The 13,707-nt window shown below is 35.4% G+C and overlaps 3 protein-coding genes across 3 annotated transcripts; 1 reads left to right on the forward strand and 2 right to left on the reverse strand.

Annotated features, from left to right (window-relative positions):
* Window positions 1-2,061: 2,061 nt before the first annotated feature.
* LOC143633751 (ESCRT-related protein CHMP1A) lies at window positions 2,062-2,817 on the forward strand. Its single transcript, XM_077101999.1, has one exon. It carries the CDS (start codon window positions 2,190-2,192, stop codon window positions 2,799-2,801), a length of 612 nt encoding a protein of 203 aa, XP_076958114.1. The 5' UTR covers window positions 2,062-2,189; the 3' UTR covers window positions 2,802-2,817.
* Window positions 2,818-3,044: 227 nt separating this feature from the next.
* Window positions 3,045-3,894, reverse strand: LOC143633753 (jacalin-related lectin 19-like). Its single transcript, XM_077102000.1, has 3 exons — window positions 3,819-3,894; window positions 3,523-3,717; window positions 3,045-3,439 (listed from the first exon to the last, which is right to left on the reverse strand). The coding sequence occupies exons 1-3, from the start codon at window positions 3,819-3,821 to the stop codon at window positions 3,068-3,070; spliced, it is 570 nt and encodes a 189-aa protein (XP_076958115.1). The 5' UTR covers window positions 3,822-3,894; the 3' UTR covers window positions 3,045-3,067.
* A 1,831-nt stretch (window positions 3,895-5,725) lies between these two features.
* LOC143633737 (jacalin-related lectin 19-like) lies at window positions 5,726-6,545 on the reverse strand. The gene is made up of 3 exons (XM_077101984.1): window positions 6,484-6,545; window positions 6,188-6,382; window positions 5,726-6,104 (listed from the first exon to the last, which is right to left on the reverse strand). Exons 1-3 carry the CDS (start codon window positions 6,484-6,486, stop codon window positions 5,733-5,735), a joined length of 570 nt encoding a protein of 189 aa, XP_076958099.1. The 5' UTR covers window positions 6,487-6,545; the 3' UTR covers window positions 5,726-5,732.
* Between the last annotated feature and the right edge of the window lie 7,162 nt (window positions 6,546-13,707).

A 13,707-nucleotide genomic window follows, 5' to 3' on the forward strand; every position in this document is an offset into this window, starting at 1 on the left:
CAGTGTTCTTTCTGATTTGGCATTATTGACGTGGCACTTACTAATGAAATGATAAAAATAATCATCATCATCTCACCCTATCCCCCTTTCCTCCTTCTTCCACACCCCCAATCACCACCTTCAAAACACACATCCATCTTTGTCACGCCGGCAAGCTACCCCCCACAGACCACCAGTACGACCATGCTCTCCGGTAGCCTCTAGAAGACTATCAATTTTCCACGGTGTCTACCTCACCACCAAACTCGCAAGTGCCTTCTCCATCAAGCAAACCCTAGCTCCGGCGAAATCTACGGCGACGGAGAAAATGACGAAACCTAACCGTCTGATTCCGATTCCGGGGGCTTGAGTTATTGTGTACATGACGAGCCCCGTGATCAATGTTCGAGGCTTGTCAGATCGTACGAGCGAATCTAAACAATTTTCGTGTCTCAATCGACGAACGGGATCTCTCGATGGACTCACGGTTCATCAAGGAGTTGAATAACTTCACGGTGGCAGATTCATCGGAAATTATGAATCTGATGTTACCTGATATTTTCATTGGCGACCGGTACGTCGGAGGAGCGGAAGAGGTGAATCAAGTGCACGAGATCATTGAAGGCTTGCCAACACTGTACTCCGGCGAGTGTGACGATAAAGATGAGGGTCGTGTGTTTTGAAGGTGGTGGTTGGGTGCAGTGGCGGATCCAGGAATTTTTTTCAGGTGGTGCACAACTTTTAGATGATTCAATTTCATAGAATCGGGTATAAAAAATTCCGGGTCGGTTTGAGGTTCGGGTCGGTTAGATGGTTCGGGCAAAGTTCATTACATAATAAAAATACAATAATAAATTCCGGGTCCGTTTGAGGTTCGGGCCGGTTAGAAACCATATTCACACAATTAACCTTACCTCAACAAAAAATATCCACCAACACCACCACTCTTATCTTTCCAACTATTTTAACACCCAACACCAACAACCATGATTTGAAATATATTATTCGTGACCACAAGCCATTAAAACTAAATTTAACAAATAACCTAACAATTAAGTAGTTAGCAATCAAGAACAATTAACAAGTCAAGAACAATTAACATTTAACAAATGAATGCAAACTTACCTTCAAAGTGGGAGGATTCGAGCAATCGAGCTTCAAGGAAGAGTAGAAGACAGGAGGAGAAGAAGGCAGGAGGTTGGAGAACGGCCGGAAAAGCTGCGGTGGTGGTCGGGGAACGGCCGACGGGGACGAGGGGACAGGGGAGATAGCAGGCGCCATTGTGTTTAGTGTCGGTGTGTTTTATTTTTTGACTAATAAAACCCTAAATGGGTTGTGCAGTAGTTAGTAAAAAGGAAGAGTTCAAGAAAAAAAGTTCAAAAATTATATGGAAATCCGGAATTGAACTTGTGACCTTCAAGTTACAAAACTTGCACCTTACCAGCTGGCCAAGCGTTTCAAATGTTTTTAAGGTGGTTCCTTCCTAATTTATAAGGTGGTTCCTCTAATGTTTTATATATACAAATACACTATTATTTCGAAACTCGGGTGGTTCCGGGGAACCACCCATTTCTACTATAGATCCGCCCCTGGTTGGGTGTGAGGAAGAAGATGGAGACAAATTGAGATGATGAATATTATTATTATTAGTTTTTTTATTATTTCATTAGAAAGTGCCAGGTCAGCAAAAACAATGCCACATCAGCAATAACAATGCCACGTCAGCAAAAAATTAACGGAGTTAAGGTTCGTTAAGTTTGGGAGTGCCAGAAACAAATATGATGAAAGTTGGGAATGGCGGGTAACAAATCATAAGTTGAGAGTGATATCTATCAACGGGTGAAAGTTGGTAATATTAAAAACCAATACTCCTTGTTTAAATAAGTATTCTGATGCGTGTATTACCCAAGCTTAATAATAATCTACAAATTTAACCTTTGAAAATATCAATAGATGATTTGGATATTTAATAATAGTAGCTAGACACGGATTACACCGTGTGACACCAGACCCACAAAGCAACGGTCATAGACTCATACATGATACATCCGCATTATTATATTTATTTATAAAAATATCACCCCAATTGAACCTTCAACGAAACACCCAAATTCACCAAACCCTAGCTCAAAATCTTTACGATCAATCACCAGATTCATTCCAATAACCAAATTCACTCTCAAATCCTTCAATTCACCACCAAACAAATCATGGGTCAAGCCGAGAAACTGATGAATCAGATCATGGAGCTCAAATTCACCTCCAAGAGCCTTCAACGCCAAGCCAGAAAGTGCGAAAAAGACGAGAAATCAGAAAAACTCAAAGTCAAGAAAGCAATCGAGAAAGGTAATATGGACGGAGCCCGTATTTACGCCGAAAACGCCATCCGAAAGCGTAGCGAACAGATGAATTACCTTCGGTTGTCGTCTAGACTTGACGCGGTTGTCGCCCGGCTCGATACACAGGCGAAGATGCAGACGATTAGTAAGTCGATGGGGTCGATTGTGAAATCGCTTGAGTCGACGCTAGCTACGGGTAATTTGCAGAAGATGTCGGAAACTATGGATCAGTTTGAGAAGCAGTTTGTGAATATGGAGGTGCAGGCGGAGTTTATGGAGAGTTCGATGGCGGGGAGTACGTCGTTGAGTACTCCCGAAGGGGAGGTTAATAGTTTGATGCAGCAAGTGGCGGATGATTATGGTTTGGAGGTGTCGGTTGGGTTGCCGCAGCCGGCTGGACACGCTGTGGCGACGAAGAGTAGTGAGAAGGTTGAGGAGGATGATCTCGCTAGGCGTCTTGAGGAGCTTAAAGCTCGTGGGTAGTTTAAAGTTTTATGTGGATTCGAGTATTTCGTTTTATGTTAATTGTCAGATTGGATATGTATATTTGACTGACTTATGTTGTGTTATGTTATGCTATGCTATGTTATGTTCTGCTTCTTGAAACTGGTACTTTGCCAATGTTATCATGAAACGAATGCATTCGTTGTTTGAGATAATGAGATTTAATAACGAGTAATGACATTCATTTTAATTAGCCTATCAGTGATCCAAATTGGCCGTTCAAAAAAAAAAAAACATGTTGGGGATTACTCATACGCATATGAGTATCCTCTATAACCTTTTGAGCCTTTAGTCTTGTTATGTTTATCATCTTTGATAGCAAGATGGTTAACTCCTTTAAGCATAATGTTGAATCTTTGAGAGAGGTTTGGTTTAGGGGCTGACAAGTAAAACCCGAGTGAATCCAGAAACCACCCGCCTCTTCCCGTAAACCCGACAATATGGCCTTCATTTGTCAAGAAATTAAAGGGTGTTCCTTCTTCAACCCCAAATGGCCCAAATGTCCTTTTGTTGGTCTTGAAAGTGAGTGACCGAATCACGGGGTTGCCTCCATAGACCACACGGCAATAGTGCCCGCTAACACTTACTAAGATCTCCTCAGGATATTGCAATTTAATCTGAAATTAACCCATAATAAATTTCAAAAATCAGTTTCTAACTTTTAATATAGTGCAAGGAAATATAGTGAAAATGTATTTACCTGAGCAGATTTCATTCCACCAAAGCCACCATGTTTTTCAGCCAAAAAAGGTTTACCATTGTTATCATATGTTACACGAATTGAGTCGACGCAGCTGCTGTATACAAGACTTATTTCTCTAACTCCACTGTGTATTCGGTCGTTCCATTCAACTCCTCCATGTCCTCCCCATGGTCCCAATTGTATGCTACCATCCTACAATATTCAATTATCAGTGAGACCATGTTCATAATTTAGATAAAAAGTTTTAGATATTAGATTAAAGCAAGTATAAAGATGGGATTAGGATTCCATACCATGAGTCCTAGAAGTTGTTGGAAGGAGAAGTCTCTACAAAGAAAGATGTAATGATAATTGTGTATCTTGCTCTTGCAATTGCACGCTGATTATGGACTACATATATATAGAGCAAACAAAGCACTATAAATCCTTATTCCCATTCTGACAAAGAGCTCATTCACATGCCTAAAACATTTTATGCACTGATTCTTATTTCATTCCAGTTTATTTATTTATTTATTTTTATTTTTTAGTATTTTTCATGTCCACATATATAGTACATGTTTTTTTATATGTAGAACATGAACTGTAGTTAGTGGGAAAAAAAGGGATAATGCTTTCTAAAAAATACCTCTTGACATTCCCCTCTATGTTTTCTTTGAATATATGCCACAGGTGTAACATTTCTTATATGCTAGTTGTGACATTATTGTAACTATGAAATAGTCACATTCGTGTACACGCTATATACTATGGTAGTAAAGAATATACTCTTATATCATATTGCATATATAAAACGTTATAATGTTAAATGGTATTTACGCATGGCATCAGAAGCGCCTCAATATGTTTAGAGACAAAACAAAATGAAAATTCAGCGCATTTTTTCAGTTTTATTGTTCTTTATCCAAACTTATAATCGGCAATAATAAACTAAAATTGGTATATATATTGTACTTGAACCACGGGTTTGAGAACAACCAAACCAAAGTTATTATATAGGTTCACTTGCACAATCGTAGGGAATCATTTTCTTTCCTTTTGACAAGTATCAAGACGAAAAAAGAAAAGAAAAATAAAACAGCAAAACGAAAAAGAAATGAAAAAAAAACATTAATTTCTACAAGACTAAGGTTTACATTTGAACACTAAGAGGCTATTAGACCTGATTGATTAAGAGGTAGGTTCTGAACCATTCAACATGTGGCTTCATGAACCATTAATAGGTGAGTTTTTAGTTAACCAAACACACTCAACCTCTGGCCGATTCTGAGACAGCTAAATAGATCCAACGCGCATCCAATATTTGACTGAATCATATTTAAAGTGTTGTTTGAAACTAGTACTATGCATATATTTGACTGAATCATATTTAAAGTGTTGTTTGAAACTAGTACTATGCATATATTTGACTGAATCATATTTGTGTTATGTTGTTCTTAACTGCTGCTTGAAACTAGTACTATGCATATATTATTATGAAACATGCAGCTGTTTGAGATTCAACTCGTAATGTCATTCATTTATTTAGAAGTGTACTTATTGGATAGACAACAATGAAATACTAGATGAAATTTGCATCTATTGCAATGATTACAAAGAAATTCTTATATTTAGGGATACTCGTATGCCCCACCTATAACCCTTTGAGCCTTTGGTTTTGTTATGTTCATCATCTCTGATAGCAAGAAGGTAAATCATTTAAGCATTATATTGAAAGAGGTTTTGCTTAGGGCTTGATATGTTGCTCGGATCCTTTATTTGATATATGATCATGATTTTGGATGAACAAGATTATTATGATTTGGATGAGTATGCACCTGAATGTGCAAGGACTCTCAGAGACACAAAGAAATAAAATACACACACAATATTATTATTATTGTTGTTGTTATTATTATTATTATTATCAAACTTTGAAATGTCGGTACACAATTAGTATTTATACCCTTACATTTGGTTATTTAAATTTGACTGACTTGTGTTTGTGTTATGTTATGCTATGCTATGTCATGTTATGTTTTGCTGCTTGAAACTCATACCTTGCATATATTATTAAGAAATGAATACATTCGTTGTTTGCGACAATGATATCTAATAACGGGTAATGACAATTGTACTACATCTAAAATACATGAATGAAGATGATCGGGTGGGTCAGTGGCCCATCAGTGATCCAAATTGGTTGTTTAACAAAAAAAAGTTGGAGATTACTCATATGCATATGAGTATCCTCTATAACCTTTTGAGCCTTTAGTCTTGTTATGTTTATCATCTTTGATAGCAAGATGGTTAACTCCTTTAAGCATTATGTTGAATCTTTGAGAGAGGTTTGGTTTAGGGGTTGATAAGTAGAACCCGAGTGAATCTAGAAACCACCCGCCTCTTCCCGTAAACCCTACAATATGACCTCCATTTGCCAATATATTAAAGGGTGTTCCTTCTTCAACCCCAAATGGCCCAAATGTCCTTTTGTTGGTCTTGAAAGTGAGCGACCGGATCACAGGGCTACCTCCATATACCACACGACAATAGTGCCCGCTAACACTTACTAATATCTCCTCAGGGTACTGCAACTTAATCTGTAATTAATCCATAAGAAATTTTATGAATCAATTTCCAACTTTGAATATAGTGCAAGGAAATTTAGTGAAAATGTATTTACTTGAGCCGATTTCGTTCCACCAAAGCCACCATGTTTTTCTGCCGGAAAGGGTTTACCATTGTTATCATATGTTACACGGATTGAGTCGATGCATCTGCCATATACAATAGTTATTTCTCTTACTCCGGTGTGTACTCCATCATTCCATTCAACTCCTCCATGTCCTCCCCAAGGTCCCAATAGTTTACTACCGTCCTGCAATATTCAGTTATAAGTGAGACCAAGTTCATAATTTAGATAAAAAGTTTACAGATAAAACAAGTATAAAAAGATAACAAGAGATTAGGATTCAATACCATGATGAACTCAAGAAATTGTTTGAAAGAGAAGTCTCTACAAAGAAAGATGTGATAATTGTGTATCTTGCTCTTGCTATAATGCTATTGCACACTAATTATAGACTACATATATAGAGCAAACAAAGCACTACAATGCTAAGAGGTCATTCACATTTCATAATCACAATTCACATGCATAAAGCTTTTTATGCACTAATTCTTTCATTCCAGGTTTTATTATGCTCACATATGTAGAACATGTTTTTTTTTATTATGATCGCATATGTAGAACATGAACTGTAGATAGTGGGAAAAAAGGGATAATGCTTTCTAAACATACCATTTGCTTTTTCTTTGAATACATGCCATAGCATTGTAGATTCATTTCTTATGTGCTAGTTGTAACATTATTGTAATTACGAAATAGTCATGTTTGTATACGCGTTATACGTTATGGGAGTAATGAATATACTAGCATATCATATTGGATATATAAAATGTTAAATGTTAAATGTTAAATGTGAAATGGTATATACGCATGCCTTTAGAAGCGTCTCGATATGTTTAGAGGCGTAAAACAAAATGAAAATTCAGGCCATATTTTCAATTTTATTATTCTGTATCTAGACTTAAAACGGGCAATTATAAACTAAAATTCATATATTGCACTTGAACTGCGGGTGTGAGCACAACCAAACAAAAATTATTATCTTGTAGTTACACTTGCACATTTGTAGGGAATCATTTTCTTTCCTTTCGACATGTCGCAAAATAGAAAAAAAATGTATAAACAGTGAAAAATAAAATCATTAATTGTCTACAAGACTAAGGTTTACGTGTACCTTGTAACACTAACCGTTTTTCTTTTGATCTGCTAAGCAAAACCCAATAATTTTATGCAAAAAATGGGTAATTTTGACATCTATAAAAGAAGCAAAATGAGAATTGTTTAAATTTACATTTGTAGGATAAATTGTTAGTTTGAAACAAGATGCCAAAAATTGGTACTAAAGATAGAGACATAGGCCTAGCAATCTGACACAAATCTAGCATATTACTACAAGGTTATGCGTAGTGAAGGGGCTACAAAATTGAGACAAATTGCGATACGTGACGTCCAGTCAGTAAGGGGTGAGAATTTGTTTTTGGGGTGTAATGGTGGAGGGGCTATAAATAGTTATATAATATATATATAGGATTCATTTCTTTTGAGAACCACTTTGAGTTTTAAGAACTCGAAAGAACTCAACGTAACAATTTTTTTTTCTCGAAATTTTTTTACACATGTGTAATACGTAAGTGTAAGTGATGTACAAAAAATTACGGTATTTTTTTACACACCGAATCGACTTTTTACACATGTGTAACTAACGTTTAAACTTGTGTAATTATCACAAATACTTATTCTCTCTTCTGGTTCATTTTTTAATTAAATTTAATCTCAGCCACATATTTCATATCATTTAATTAAATGTGTGGTTCAAAATTGAGTTCTTAAAACTCACAATGGTTCTCAAAATAACCCTCCCCAATATATATATATAACACTCACATATTATTAAAACAATAATACTTATTTCCCCCTTCCGGCGACAAAACCCTCCCGCCCCCGCCCCTTTTCGCCCCAATATCACCCGAGGGACGGTACTCCCCCCTCTCAAATCGCCCCCATCGCTCTCACTTCTCGCCCCAGTACGTTTGGCCTAAACAAATTATTTCTAATGATATTCTCGTTTCACTTTAGTGACATATATACAATCACATAAGCTAATTTACAAGAGTAATAACTAGGAAAAGCTAATAAAGAGAATAATTACAATTGAATAGGAAAATTAATGTGAAGAATATGTTAGGAAAATATGTTTTGACTAATGACTTGAATAAGCAATTACACTTAATTATAACCAATTGCACAATGGAAACACATGAAGTGAATGAATAGGCAACATGAATAGGCAATTAATAGAATGTTTTGTCGATCTGAGTATATTGGTTGTTCAAGAAGTCACTACAAGAATTTGACCCTATGCTCACAATGTCTATAGCGACGACATGAAGTGAATGACTAGACAAGTTGAATATACAGTTAATTAACATAATATTTTGTTGAGGTGAGTATCATGGCTGTTCAAGAACTCACTACAAGAATTTGACCCTTCGCTCACAACGCATATAGCAACAAGTGTTGTCAGCATAATTAAATAGACTTGTAGCAACAACATGTCATAGCTTTAGCGTTTCTCAAAATTGTGACTAGTCAACCTCTATAGCTATGATATGTCATTGATTTAAGGGTTGGGAGAGGTGGGAAAGTTTAGCGCCGTAAAGAAAATTAGAGCTGGCGACATGTCGTTGGCATAGACAAAATAGATTTTTTTTTAAATTATAAAAAGCTTTTATATTGTTTTTTCTTTAAATAAGTTTTTTTATCTCTTGTATCAACGACTAATACCCTATACCAAAGACATGCCGTCACTACTCACTACAAGGTTAGACGGGCCCTAAATTGAGAACATGTTGAACGTGCATTCCTTTTGACTGAAACTAGTACTTTGCATATATTATTATGAGATTCAACTAGTAATGTCATTCATTTTAATTAGAATTGTAACTATTGGATAGACAAGAATGAAGTACTAGATAAATTTGCAAATCTCTATAAAGAAATTAGATGCAGTGATAATTGTGTATAATGCTCTTGCACACTAATTACCGACTACTTCTATAGAGCAAACAAAGTGCCCGGATTCCATTCCAACAAAGAGAAGATTCTGGTTCTGATTCCATTCCAACAAAGAGGTCAATTCACAATTTCATAATCACAATTTACAATTCACATACATAAAACATGCACTGATTCTCATTCCATGCCAGGTTTTTTTAGTGGGAAGAAAAGCGCAGTGCCTTTTATATTAAAACACCTATCACACCTTTCTGCTTTTTCTTTGAATACATACCATATCTTGTCAAAGATTGCACCTGAAGGAATCATGTAGAAAAGTGCTACCATGTCACACCCCAACCTAAGCCGGAAATGTCGGGGCGCGAACTGATTGCCACAGCTCACAAGGTACTATCATGCAATTGTAAAACGAAAATATCTAATTAATTTATTAATTGTCAACGAACATTTAAGTACAACAAAAATAGAGAAAATTACAATACAAAACCAACTATTCTTGTTTATGTTTAATATCCTAAGGTTATCTCTACGTGAGCTTCAGTTCGATAAGCAATCCAATCTATAACTTGCAAATGCGTACAAAATATATATATTTGACAACAACACATGTTTAGTGAGTAGATTCACCAGTTTTGACACGAACAAAATGATAATATATAATGATATAAATAATAGAGTAAAAATTGTGAAACCCCGGAAAAATTAGCCTTAAACCGCGGTTAATGTAATAGTGCTTATCTGAATAAAATATTGTAATAAATAAAATAATAAAGTCTTTAAGAATATGTGTGTTATAATTGTTTATGTTCAAAAAGTTTAAATTTGTCGCGTAACGGACACTGCGTGTAACGAACACTGGCGATACCCCGAGAAGTTGAAAAGTCCAAAATAGTCGAGAACGATCCGAAAAATTTTATAATTAGTAAAAATAGGGGACATAAGTGATAAACTTATTTTTAGAATTTTTCGTTGCGCGAAAATTAAAAAGTTTGCGGTTAAGATCCGGTAGCGGACACCGTATGAATCCGAAACCCAACACCACCAAAAATTATGTTCTTAGGCTTGTTGCGTCAGGAATCCAAAATCGGATAAAGTCTGACAAAATTTATTAGAAATGGAGTTCGTTTAGATAGTTAAAGTTCGACAAACGATAAACTAAAAACTTAAGACTTTGTTTAAAAAGTCACATCATCACAAAATCCTTCCATATTTTCTTACCTAAACCGTATACCACATTACAACCCATTGTTTGCATGCAAAATCTTTTCACAATCATTGCATAATATAGATTGAGTGTGTTGGAACCTTCATCTCTGACCACCTCACTTACACCCTAGTTATCTACCTTCCACATTTCAAGTCTACATCTCTTAACTCATCAATCCTACTTTCCCTCCATCTTTATAAAACACAATCAACCACCACCATTTCCTTTCATCCTCATCATATTTACTTCACTAAATTACACAACATGTAGAAAACCAAGACCCAACACCAAAAACTTTAGTCACAAAGCAAACCCATAACTTTCTTTCTTGCTCTCTCTCCACCGTTGGTCACCTCCTTACGCTATCATCACCACCATTTTCTTTCATCATACTAAAAATACTCAAGAAACTATCTCGGGTTAAGCTAACTTGGAAGTTTAGAAGGGTCATACAAGGAATAGGAGCTCTTAAAGAAGCCATAGAAAGCCAAGAAATCAAGCACTTATCATCTTCTTCTTTTATTTTCACCCATAAGCTAAGGTTAGATTATTTACCAAAGCTTTATTGGTTTCAAAATTTGACTTAGATATTTCACACAAACAAAGTATAAATTAATTTAAAATGATGAAATGGAGATTTGGATGTGTGTGGGAGTGAATCGATGGTGTGTGTGGAAACCAACAACCCACGTACATACATGCATATGCATGTAGTATCTAGTTTATTATAGATGCTTAAAAACAATATTTTATCTTGCATGTTAGGTAGAACTAGTGTTAAAAGTACGATGAACAAATAAATGGGTGTTGGGTATGGGTAGAGAAAGAACCGAGAGAAAGAGAGAAGGAAGAGTATGCATGTGGATTTTATGTTAATAAAAATATTGATGTTTGAAAAAGTACACATAGATTCTTTAAAGTGAACCTAGTTATAGGTAATATGTATGCATGTGTACTTAACTTGTCTTCACATTATTAGTTTTAATGATCAAATCTACTTAATAGTTTGAAAAGACTCATAGATGATTTAAAACATAACCCATGAATAAAACTAATAATGCATGCATACATACAAAATGAGCCAATGATTTATATGGTTAGTTCTAGTTCTTGAAAGGTCAAAATGATAATAATAATAATAAGACAAGAAAGGTAGGTATGATGCATGTGTGAATATGGATATGTGTATATATAATATGTGTGTAAATTGATTGATTAAAGGGTGTGGTGGGTAACGAGCCTACACACATACATGATAAAGTGTACTTTTGTATAACATCATGACTCTTGTCATAGTACTACTACTATTATTATTATTATATGAATGTGTATGTGTACAGTATGTTGTGTATGTTGGGAGGGGTGCCATACACCCACATGCCTATATACACACATGAGGGAAAAACTCTTTGTATAATTGTTCATTGGTAGTTGGTCACTTGGTTGATTCTTGATATATGATATGACTTCTTTTGAATTATTCTATGAAATGGGTTTTGGGAATTGTAAGAAAGAGAAAACGAGAGAGAGAGAGAGAGAAAGAGAATAGAGGAAGTGTGTAAGTTACTTTTTAATCAATGTAGGTAAGGCTGAGGGGTGTGGGGCTTCAACGGGGGCGCTAGAGCCCCTCCGCTTGCGTCCCCAGGCGCTAACACCACACCACCGGGGCGATAACCGGGGCGCTAACGGGGAGCTAGCGCGGAAAAACATGCAGGCGCAAGCTGGTTAGCGGGAGAAGAGAGAGAAAAGCACGGGATTTGATGGTTTTTTGACCGTTGGGAGCCGACCAAACCCAAAAAATTTTTTTTCCTATATAATTATACCCCATTAAAGCCCCCATTAAAGCCCCCCATACCAGGGCCAGGGGCTCCAACGGGGGCTCCAACACTCCCCTTATCCAGTTTCTCTCTCTGCCACACGTCATAATATTATTGGTTGGAGCCCTCATTAAAGCCCCCCACACCCCTCAGCCTAATATTGTCATTGTGTGGTTGTAAGAAAATCTCATTGTTATAATTTGATGAAATGATGATCTAGCCTTACACATGAACATAGGTATATTTGAAACTTGTTAATATTAATTAGGTCCATATTAGAATTCAATGTTATAGTTATATGTTGTTAAAATGGCTCTTTTACTTTGCTTAAAATTATGGATAAAATATTGACAATAAGATAATATGTTAAAAATAGAAACTTTAATTGTTAACAACTTGTAAATCTTTAGTTTGTTTAATGATGTTGAGTGACTTGTACATATGTTATTGAATAATGACACTTGAGTAAACATGCGTGTTAACTTGATTGATAAGATAATTGCTTGGAATAAATGTTACATACCCATGAAAGAATCTTGGACAAAATGTTAAGTAGTTATGCATAAAATGTGCTAGTTGCTACTTGGGTTAAATTTATAAGTTTAGAGACCATGTGTGTGTTGAATGATCATATAGGAGTTGGACTTGAACGGAATTGCCAATGTGTCATTAAAACTAAAATAAACGCACGAATTAAAGAATAACATTTTTTTAAGAAACAAGATGTGTGAAATATTTTAAGTTGAAGAAATAACTTAAAATATGAATAAAATATTAATTGTGTGCTATATAATTAGGACACAAGTCGGGTTGGAATAACTGATCATCTACCGAAACGGTGAGTTTTCTTGTAAAATCTCCACTTTTAAATGTTTTATGATTTATAATTGTTTTTGGGGGAAAAGTATGTAAATTAAAGAGATATATTTTACAAATTGTGTTAAATGAGATGAGTCATTATAAAAGGAAAAACCGTTAACCGAGGAAAAGAGCCTAAAAATATTGGTAGATCTATCGGGGCGACACCCTCCACTCTTCCAGTCGCTCTGGTTGAAAAGGTGGGAATATTTTGATTTTGGTATGTTTCGAGTTTATTATAATGATAGTCATACATGTGTTGTACTCTTTGCTCGTTTACAACTAACATGTTTTGTTTAAGAAATATATAACTATGTTTGAAAAAGAGGAAATTAAATTCCCATTGAAAAGAATGGTGAATAATAAAAATTATTATTGATAAGAATGATAAATAAAATGGGTGTAAAGTCGAGAACTGTTACATCCCGGTTTTAAATTGAGAAACTCACCAACATTCGTGTTGATAAAATTATTTTAACATACTTTTCAGGTAAGTGAGAAAGATGAAGGCATCGCGAGGGCTGAATGGGATGGAACCGAGAATGCGTGTGTTTTGATGATGTGGAACTGTAGGCTTGTAATAATAATAAATTATGTAAAATATGACACGTGTACTCTGATGAATAAACAAGCCTTTTTATATATTTAAGCGTTCTGTTTCGTGATTTGGCTATCGG

Source organism: Bidens hawaiensis, unplaced genomic scaffold (genome assembly GCF_021521415.1).
Source record: "Bidens hawaiensis isolate Kalapana, Puna unplaced genomic scaffold, B.hawaiensis_p1.1 tig00006888_1, whole genome shotgun sequence".
In the NCBI taxonomy this organism is placed as follows: Eukaryota; Viridiplantae; Streptophyta; class Magnoliopsida; order Asterales; family Asteraceae; genus Bidens; species Bidens hawaiensis.